Below are 10702 nucleotides of genomic sequence, written 5' to 3'. Positions count from 1 at the left end.
TTGCAACTTTAAGGTGCATACCGCCACCTACTGTACTCGCCGTGAAGTTGTTTGCGGCCTGCCAGGAAAAGCAAAGCAGAAGAAGAAGAAGTGACGTCAGCGGCTCATTTGCCTAATCCACCCCCAGGAACTCATTTTGGTGTGAACGCGATCTGCTTTAGTTCGTCAGAACTAAAAGAACTCTCATGAACTAAAGTTCTCATGAACTACTGTGGGAAAAGTACTTGGTGTGAACGCGCCTATATATGTCGATCCAGAGCATCCCAAACATGCTCAATGGGTGACATGTCCGGTGAGTAAAGTATGCAGGCCATGAAAAAACTGGGATATTTTCAGCTTCCAGGAATCATGTACAGATTATTGCAACATGGGGCCGTGCATTATCATGCTGCAACATAAGGGGATGGCGGTGGATGAATGGCACAACAATGGACCACAGGATCTCGTCATGGTATCTCAAATTCAAAATGCCATCAATAAAATGCACCTATGTTTGCTGTCAATAACTGTAGTGGAAAACTTTATACAAGTGCATACTTAAAACTTTATATGTAATGGCAAACTCTATATGTAGTGTAAACTTTATATGATGTGCAAACCAACTTTATGTGTTACCTAATATGGTAAAATGCTATGCAGTTGTTCCATGAGGATGTATTTTAATCCATGCCCTCTGTTCAACATACAGTGGCGGCGCCAGAGCATTTTTGTTGGGTAATCTATGGTAGGGCTAACCCATACAGTGGTGGTGCTCAAGTCAGTATTTGCAATGTAATTACATACACGCTATATCGCCCCCCTTGACAGTGAAACGCCACGCGTGAGGTTTAGATTATTTCCCTGTCTCAATCAAAATGGAACTGTATGAAATAAAATGGCACATTTGTCTTGTAGTAAATAAAAAGGGATCACTGTGAACGTGACGTATGATAGTACACGTTGAAGATCCAATGGGGATACTGAATGGCGGTTTCGATTGATCTCAATCAATAAGGCATGACGCAGATCCAACGTTGCGTTGCTCTGATTGGCTGTAGGTCTATTCAAATTGCATTCGGAGGCATTTTGATCTGACCGCGGCCGCGCTGATATTATAACGCCAGAGAATTTCCACACCTTTAGTGTATAAAACTCCCCCACTACTTAGACTATTCCTTGCACCCCTCTTATAGCATAAGCCCGAATGGTCTCAACCATATTGCATCAGTAACGTGCACTTGTTGTTACAGCAGGATCAGTTTGTGTGCTGTGGACACGACCCGTATATTTTCGCAATCCGTGTTCTCAACATTTAGCATTTCGCTTATTATTTAATTGAATTTGCATCACTTTTCATGGTGGGGCTAAGGTGGGGCTAAGCCATTTCTTGGTATGGCTGTAGCCTACCCCAGCCATACCCTGGCACCGCCACTGTCAACATATAACTAGCCTTAAGGATGTCTGGGGGTGAGACACTGTCGTGAGCAAAGGGAGAAGCAGTGTCTTGAAGTAAAAAGATATGATTCTACACTGTATTCAAGTGAACATGTATTGTTTGAACTGTTTTAAGTAATCACAACTGTTATAGGTAATCACAACGGTTTTGGGTAATCATATATATAGAAATGATATTCTTACTTTCAAACTCACTGACCCAGAGATTCTGTTTCACACACACACATTGGCCTTTTCACCCCTAAAAACAGATGTTGGTTTTAAGGTCATTAAAGACATCATTACACCGCTCCTTTTCACCCCTCCACAACAGATGTTGTTTTTAAAGTCGTTAAAGACCTCATTAAATATATGCAGAAAGGTTTAAATGTCTGAAGGGGGATAGTTTATGTGAAGAACTCTCATGGGAAGGTAAGGGAGTGAAGATCCCCACAGAGATAAGGGTTGACTTTTGACCTTGTGAAACTTTGGAATTTGACGTTCTGGTCAGAACTATTGAGCCCGACCAGAAGTGAATCCAGCCAGTAAAAACACTTGGGGGAGGTGAGCAGCTTAGACAGCTCCTCCTCACGGACTCTCTCATTCGCTTTGGAATGAAAGGGGAAGGGGGAAGTCAACACATCTCCGCCCCAAAATAGGGATATGAATACGGTTGGTTTTGTATGTAAAAATGCTTCTGGTTTGGTGAGTTGGTTGGTCCCGACATCTGTGTCCGCATCGCATCACAAACCTGAAGTCCGGAGTACTCTGTATAACTTGTATATGTGTTTGGTTTCCTACCAGAAGTAAACTCAGATAATTGTTATAACTTTTGATTCCAGTGTTTTCAATTCCTTTCTTTATTTTAATAGAGATTTCAGCCTCATCCAACGAACGGCGCGTAGCAGAGGGGGTGGCTATCAGCCACCACAATAGGTGTTCTGCTCCAACAGTCTCAAACAAGTTCCTGTGTTTGTTCCTTGTCTTACAATGAGTTCCTAAATTCTTGGTTATATCTGTCGTGACCTCACAATTACTTCCTGCTGTCCTCACTTGCACCTGTCTTTAACCCACAATGTGTTCCTACTTTCAACACTTCCATCTGTCTTAAACCAGTTCCTGTTTTTAGCTAAGTTCCTGATTTACTTTATTGCCAATGTATGGTTTCTGTTCCTCTGGAAAGCGGGCGTAGCTTATCTATCCATCCAGCCCTGCCACAGTGACAGGTGACAAAGTGTTGTTGAACTGTCAAGATCCTATAAAACCTATACGCACTCTTCCCCCTGTGCGCACTCTTCCAGAATACTCTGTACTCCGTGAGACCTGTGCCTTATTTGAAGCTTCAAATAAAGAACCAGAAAGACAACTCTGTTTCCACCATTTTATTGATTGATCATTCTAATTGTATATCTCAGCAGTATTGACTAGGTCTAAGATTTCCAGAACATAACATTCTCCTGCCCATACCATTACCCTACTGCCACCATGGGCCACTTGATTCACTACGTTGACATCAGCGAGCTTCTCACCCACATGACGCAATACACGCTGCATGCCATCTTCCCTGTACAGTGAAATCCTGGATACAGACGCCATCGAAGGTGAGCATTTGCCCACTCAAGTCAGTTACCAAGACTAACTGCAGTAAGGTCAAGACCCCGGTGAAGACAACGAGCATGCCGATGAGCTCCCCTGAGACGGTTTCTGACAGTTTGGAAAGAAATTCTTTGGTTATGCAAACTGATTGTTGCATCAGCTGTCCAGATGGCTGGTCAAGGATCTTGCAGGCAAAGATGTGGAGGTCCTGGTCTTGGGTTGTGAGGCCTGTTGGATGTACTGCCAGATTCTCGGAAACGCCTTTGGAGACAGCTCATGGTTGAGAAATTAACATTAGTTTCACAGGTAACAGCTCTGGTGAACATTCCTGCAGTCAGCATGCCAATTGCACACTGCGACATTTATGGCATTGTGCTGTGTGATAAAAGTGCACATTTTAGAGTGGCCTTAGGCACACCTCTGCCATAATCATGCTGTCTAATCAGTATCTTGATATGTCACACCTGTGACCTGTGAGGTGGATGGATTATCTTGGCAAAGGAGAAATGCTCAGATTTAGACACGCTTTTTATTTTCTGGTAAATTAAAGTGGCATTTCCGTCTTTGTGTGTGTTACGACCGGCTCACAGGCCACAACAGAAGAGAGGGAGACGCACGGCACGTGGATTTCCGTTAAGCAACGGCACATTTATTTATGCAACTCAAAAGGCGACACCGCCGTGGGGTTCTGCCAACAATGGCTGCGTTTCACTTCGGTTAAATGGATTCCTTGCGTCCCTCACTTGCGTCGTTTCCCTGCGACTAGTCCCTCCCACCAGGGAAGCATGGAGAGACGCAAGGAAACCACGAGAAGCAGGGAAATGAGTTTTAAGAGCAATGGGACGTCCTTTCCCCCGGAGCGTCACGTGAAGCGACGTCCGTTTGTGATGACGCCGCACAGCTGTTCGTCTGACAGCAGCCAGCTCTGTCCCCGTTATTTTCACAAACACCCCCGCCTCTGTTAGTACACATTTACTGACACAAACATTTGTATCATCTGTTGTAGACCCAAATAAATAAAATCAAATAAGAACTAATTCTCAAAAAAGATAAACGCCATTCTTAAAATGTATAAACGAATATTAGTTTGATTAATATTGATTAGAGTGCACAATATAAATAAAAGAATTGAGAGAAGAAAAAGAGATATGTTATCTATCAAAACCCAGTTAGATTAACATTCATTGGATTGCACACTTAGTTTGTTTGTGTGGATATGTAGGAAATTAACATGTTAAATAGCACTGAATGACTGACTGAATGGAAATGACAATAAATGAAAATGTAAAACGAAAAAAGCGATCACGAAAATGTTTCCAATAAATGAATGAAATGATTTTTGTCCACTTTGTTGTTCAGATATATCACATATTTGTAACTGAATGATGCATTCATTGAAACAAAACACTGTATGAACTGAGGAGTGAGTCCCGTGAGTTTCATGTGTTTTCTTCACTCCGCTGGGAAACTGCTCTCATGTCAAGAAGCATCAGATCATTGCATGCGCTGCATTGTCCAATCAGTGAGCGATACACAGTAAGGGGGCGGGGCGAGTATCTGAGGATTTCATCGAAGGATGGTCTGGTGGTTCCTCGATTATAGCTCCTCCATTATCGCTCCTCGCTCCTCGATCCTCGGTCCTCCGGCAAAAAGAAGGCCATTGGGACGCTACTCAAGATGGCGCAGACAAATCAACTTCCGGTGAGACCGAGACCGAGGAGCGAGGAAATGAAAAATAAGAGAAGTGAAACGCAGCTCCTGTTTATAGTGCGGAAGGACCCAGGCTGGGCGAAAAATGGAATGCAGCCAGGCAGGGGCGGACTGGGACTAGAATTCAGCCCTGGAAACTGACCCAGTCCGGCCACATGAAATGTGAATGGGGGGGCATCAGAAAAAAAAATACAGTACTATTAGTTATTTGAAATCAGCTGTTTATTAGGCTGCATTCATGCAGTTCAAGGGATAATTGTCATCCACTTCTTGCTCTTGCCCTGCACTTGTATGTGCCAGTTGAGCTGGTTCTTCCACCATCTCAACTCTCTGTCCCTCATCATGAACGCAGGAGGCTGGCTGTATATCTGAACTCGCGCCCTCATCATTCTCTTCATTATCTTGCACTTGTTCTGCTGATGATAGTGCTTGTAGCAGCGCAGCTGCCAAAAAGGTCTGTCAATTTGCGACATTTATATGCTTCACCTGCGAGTGACTTCACCTTTTTTTCTCTTGCCTTCTCAGCCCCACCTTTTTCTTTTCGTTTTCTCTGATTTTTATCCATGTTTTTTCATTCTCCCTGTCTGCCGCGGCGTCTACCCTGCTGAAAAAAACAGCGTCGACCAACTTAGCTGGTCAGGCTGGTCAACCAACCTGACCAACTGAGTTGACCAGACTGGCTGGTTTAGAGGGGTTTTGGACACTTTAGCTGGCCAGGATGGCTGGTTTAGCTGGTGCACCAGCTGAACCAGCTAAACCAGCTAAACCAGCCATCCTGGCCAGCTAAAAAAAACAGCATCCATCTATCACCAGTTTATGTTTAATAAATAATAGTATTAAACATACCATGCTGGAAGCTTAGCAGGATTCCAGGTGACCAGCATACATTGTTTAAATACTGGTATGATTATTTAAACTAGAGAACATAAATATATTACAAAGATTCATTGTGTCATGTATTCTGGTATCTACAAAAATAAAGACATTGTATAGTGTTCATAACAGTATTTTATAAATAGCAATAAATAGTAGTTAATATAATAAAATACACAGTAACAATACAAATAACAACCAACCTGCAAATCAACCTCAAAATAAATATATTATCTAAAACAGGTGGATTTGATTTAAAATAAAAGTAATAAATAGAATTCAATATTTAAATGGTAACTAAAACAGTAACACTATGAGAAAAAGGCCGTCAGCGCAACTTAAATGATGACGTTAAACAATTGTTTTAAAGGGCCGGCCGGCCGGCCGTCAACGGCCCTTGAGGACCGGCCGTTCTGTGGTTCTCCAGATTCTACAGATGGCCAGTCCGCCCCTGCAGCCAGGTATGTGAGCTTACTAAAACTTGTGCAAGAGCAAGAACATTTCCTCTTCGGGATGGTATATAAAGCATTGTTGATTTAGTACAGGTCCACCAAGACTCAAATATGAAGACTTTGGTTGCTGCATTGGCTCTTTGCCTCCTCTACCTGCCTGTGTACCAGGCACTCAACCCTTATCTTTGGACAAACATTGACAACAAAATTGAAGAGATGGAGGCCAGACTGACAAAGACTGAAAAAGAGTTGATGGATCACAAGCAGATGACCGGTAAGAAAAGACAAACCTATTTTTTAGACGATTCATGATCGCATTTATCTTTCAACACAGTAGTTGGTATTTCGTATAATGCATTACCCTTATGCTGCAGAAAATCTTGTAATGTTGAAGTATACGCAAGCAGGTGGTTTTGTTGACAATGATGTCTCTTTTTCAAGAAACACATGAGAACAAAAAACTATCTTCTCACTTCTGCACTAAAATGTTACAAGACAAAATCTAAAACTACAGTGTAGAAGTGCGTTGTTACAAGTAAAAGTCCTGCATTCAAATTCAAATAAGTAAAAGTGTAAATTAATTAGCATCAAAATATACTTATAGAATTAATTTAGGAGGATAACCTATTTCATAATATTGTATCTATATATTTATATAAAACTTTATATATGGCTTGTTAACTTAATTTACCCCTCGGAAAATGGGTTTTGTCATTCACGATGTGACTGAAGGAAAATTATAAAAGTATCAGCTTTATAAAAAATTAAATAACAAAAAGTAATAGGAATACATTTGGCAGAATAGCCAGTTTCAGAGAAATCTATATTATGTTGTTGGATTATAATTATTGAGGCATTCATGTGTTCATCACTTTAATGTTGTAGCTGTTTAAGGTAGAGTAATTTTGATTAGTCCAAATACTGCTGTGAAGCTCAATGTATTATAAAACATCATCATTGATTAGTTGATTGATATTTTATATCAATCATCTTAATCTGCAAAGTAACGAAAAGTGTCAAATAACCAGGCAAAGGAAAAAAGTTAAATATTTAACTCAGAAATTAAGCATAAAGTTGCATAAAATAGGAAGTACCTCAACATTGTAGTAAGTAAATGTGATCTTCTACCAGTGTAAATAACATCAGACACAATCAATATATAATCGACGCACCAATGTTTACAATCCGAAATCCAAAACATATATTGATTTCACACTAGGAACTATTCATGATTTATTGTTTTATGTCTCAATTATAAAAACACTTGTTCACAGGATTTAACAGGAGGTTGGTTTATGTAAGCACAGATCTGCAGTTTAAAGAATCCTGAAATGCTTTATTAAAGGCTGCTTGAATGGAAGCATATTGATAGGACTGTACAGCTTTTCTTTTCCTGAGTTGTACTTGCCTGCCTTCTGGAGGACAGAGAGGAGACAGCATCAGTATCCAAGGAAACATTTCAGTTTGATATCAGCATTAAGGCCTGATCAGCGTAAAGTCTTATTAAGTTAGTCATTTCTTTCACCTAGAATACAAATACCCAGCCTTATAGAAATAATCACAAAGTGGATGCACACATATTGAATTCATTGGCCTAAGTGTATCTAGCTAAATGGAGATAATACAGTGGATGAATGTGGGGGGACTGAGAGCACCTCTGTGTGTCTGCTGTGTCCGCAGTGTACAGTGTGAGAGGCAGAGCATTTAGTCTATTTCAGTATCTGGATATGTGAGATCTTTTCTTCACTCTTCCCTCACACCATAGAGAGCCTGAAGACCAAACTGAAAGACACTGAGAAACAAGTAGAGGATCTGAGGGCAGATCAAGGTAAGAATATAAAGTAAATGGACACTATGTTTTCATTTATTTTAGGTAGGCCTATGGCTTGCATTGTTTTCAACTTGATGACACTTTTTAAACAAAAATGTTTTTATGTAACCTTTCAAGGTCAGCATGTGGCATTTGGAGCAACTTTAGGCCCCGTTGGAGATGTTGGACCTTTCAACGCTGACATCACACTGACCTACAAGAAGGTCTTCACAAACACCGGCGCATACAACCCTGGAACAGGTAAACTGAGCAACATGATGTGTGTTAAAGGTCCCCTATTATACTCTTTTCCAATAATATATTATAGGTCTCAGATATATACAAAACATGTCTCTGAAGTGTTTGGCTCGAAATACCAAACAGATCATTGTAGCATCCCATAATCCAGTTTCAGCCCTGTTTAAGAAGTGATGATTCTGGGTCTGTTACTTTAGATGAAAATAAGGAGCCACTCCCCACGCCCCTCTGAGAGATATTTGGTTTAATAAAACACAATGGTGCACTAGGAGGACATTCAGCTATGGCGCAGTGGGCTAGTGCGTTGATTCTCAGATCAGGGGAGTTGGGAACACCATTTAGCGAAACAGTGCATGAGAAGCGAAACGGTTGCTTAAGAATGTTTTCACAAGCAACACTCCAATGGCTGATAGCTCCAGTACCGCACGAAACATGTTTTCGATGTACGAGAGTGAAAATGGAACGCACACGCTATTGCTTGTTTAGATCACGCAGTCTGTTCTTCTTCTCTGTCTTCCGGTTGTTGCCTCTTTTGAATGACGAATACACACTACCGCCGCCTGCTGGTAAGGAGAGTTATTGCCACTCACGCATGCAGTTCGTACGTGCTCGGCGGAAGTCTTTGCGGTGTGTTCCAGTGAGACACATGGCCAAGACGCAGGAGAACACGGCGACGCAACAGTCGACGTCGGCGAGTTCTCTGGTGACTGCTTGGTGTGTCAGGGCCTTAAGGCTCAATGCACAACAGATTAACAGTAACTTTCTCTCTTTTTCATCCCCAGGTATTTTCACTGCTCCTGTCAAAGGAGTCTATTACTTCAGCTTCTCTGGTCATACTTATTCATCTAAACCAATGGGGCTGGGCCTGATGAAGAATAGAGAGCAGATGGTTATTGTGTACAACCATGCAGCTGGAAACCGCCATGAGACGGCAACCAACGGCTTGACTCTGCAGCTTGAAGTGGGAGACCAGGTGTACATGAAACTCTGGAAGAACACCTGGGTTCATGATAATGGGAATACCCACTGCACCTTCATTGGTTTTCTGTTATTCTCTCTGTAGTGGTCTGCTTTATAACCTGAAGGTAGCAAGTCTGGAATGATCTTCAAAAATTCTAGATAAAATATTTGGATCTTTAGCAGCCACTCTGTTAGTTTTCTCTCTTAGCTGATTTGGTGGTGGGACAACTTTAATCAAACACTAAATATAGGTTAAAAGAAATCCCTATTATAAGTGTGCACATTGAAACATTAAAAACTTAGAAAAGTGTATATTCATTGAGTAAATGTTTGCTATATAAACTGTTTCTATTAATAAAGCTACACATTTAAAGCATTAAACCGCCATTTTGTTTAATTTGTAATGAGATAAAATCATCACATAGACTTAATTGTAATTAAAATGCTAAACTTAACTTACTTCAAATGTAACTTGTTCCTCTGTCAACTTCATATTATACCAATTTGACACTGCAGTGTAATTTGGAATAAACTGAAAGATGTTTATTAATTGAGGCTATCATAACATTTTTGACAATTTCATTTTTCATTTCCATCTTTATTTCGAACAGATTAAAAAAAACAAATAAAACAAAAACAAATGTGAAGAACAGAATACCGTATTGTTAGAATACAGTATTTATCAATATTCATAATAATATTTATATATTCAACAACAAATAGTCATAATAAATCATATGTGTCTGAAAGGGAGCAGGAGGAAGCAAATGCTTATTAATTCCCACCCCTTACTTACTGCTGATCAATGATTATCCTTTAAATCATTTCTGCAAGTTATTCCTACTTACATATTTACATTTATACATACATTTACAATAATTTCTCATCTTCAATCACCTTTCTTCATTCTCAAGTGTTTTCTGTAGGCTACATCCTTTTAAACTGAATTATATTTGAGCTAGGTTTACTGCTGCCTTTGGTAGGATCAAAGACCAAATCAAAGATACATATTTTCCTTCTATCTGTAGTGCCATTATTTTGGAGTGAGTTGACAAATGTTAGAGACAGAAGAAAAACATGAACATTTGATTTTGAACTGTGCCTGTAAAAACCCGAAAAAGGGGTACAACAGTTAGCCTAAATCTTTATCCCAAACTTTAAAAACCTGAAATAAATACAATAAATTATTACAGCTCTTAACTTCTTCCAAGGTACAAATTAAACAAAGGAGTTAAATCCGACTAATAGTTGAGCTTTAGGGAAGCAGTTTTTATTGATCTTTTCACAGATCTAGGCGATAGCTTTTTCCCTCTGTCACATTCTTTATGCTAAGCTAGCCTGCTGCTCACTAATGCTTTATATGTGTCGAAACATGCATAGGTGGTATCGATCTTGTTATCTATCACTCTCAGCAAGTAAGAGAATAAGTACACTTTTGAGCTTTAAAGTACACACTTTGGCAGAGGTGGAAGAAGTACTTAGATCTTGTACTTGAGTAAAAGTACCAGAGTGTAGGAATAATACACAAGTAAAAGTCCTGCATTCAAAATGTTACTCAAGTTAAAGTACAAAAGCATTAGCATAACAAATATGAAAGTACTTATTATGCAGATTGTTCCATTTCAAAATG

General features: G+C 40.0%; 1 protein-coding gene across 4 annotated transcripts; it reads left to right on the top strand.

The window, feature by feature from the left end:
* The first annotated feature begins 4708 nt into the window (after positions 1-4708).
* On the top strand, positions 4709-9453 carry LOC117488274 (complement C1q tumor necrosis factor-related protein 6-like). 4 transcript variants are annotated; one of them, XM_034137088.1, is made up of 5 exons: positions 4709-4819; positions 6054-6318; positions 7810-7872; positions 7984-8115; positions 8895-9453. In XM_034137088.1, the coding sequence occupies exons 2-5, from the start codon at positions 6156-6158 to the stop codon at positions 9173-9175; spliced, it is 639 nt and encodes a 212-aa protein (XP_033992979.1). In that variant the 5' UTR covers positions 4709-4819; positions 6054-6155; the 3' UTR covers positions 9176-9453. The 4 variants fall into 4 exon arrangements, with proteins under 4 accessions (XP_033992979.1, XP_033992978.1, XP_033992980.1 ...); XM_034137089.1 differs by lacking the exon at positions 4709-4819 and adding an exon at positions 6035-6053 and having other exon boundaries at positions 6138-6318; XM_034137087.1 differs by lacking the exon at positions 4709-4819 and having other exon boundaries at positions 5994-6318.
* Positions 9454-10702: the final 1249 nt, after the last annotated feature.

Source organism: Trematomus bernacchii, unplaced genomic scaffold, assembly GCF_902827165.1.
Source record: "Trematomus bernacchii unplaced genomic scaffold, fTreBer1.1, whole genome shotgun sequence".
NCBI lineage: Eukaryota > Metazoa > Chordata > Actinopteri > Perciformes > Nototheniidae > Trematomus > Trematomus bernacchii.
The sequence above is the reverse complement of the archived record's forward strand: the minus strand, read 5'-3'. Positions and strand labels throughout refer to the sequence as shown.

Bases quoted from the DNA above. Each gene is read 5' to 3' on its own strand.
- LOC117488274 (XM_034137088.1), top strand. From the start codon at position 6,156: ATGAAGACTTTGGTTGCTGCATTGGCTCTTTGCCTCCTCTACCTGCCT. The intron at 6,319-7,809 runs GTAAGAAAAGAC...CTCACACCATAG, and splicing joins GGATCACAAGCAGATGACCG to AGAGCCTGAAGACCAAACTG. The intron at 8,116-8,894 runs GTAAACTGAGCA...TTTCATCCCCAG, and splicing joins CGCATACAACCCTGGAACAG to GTATTTTCACTGCTCCTGTC.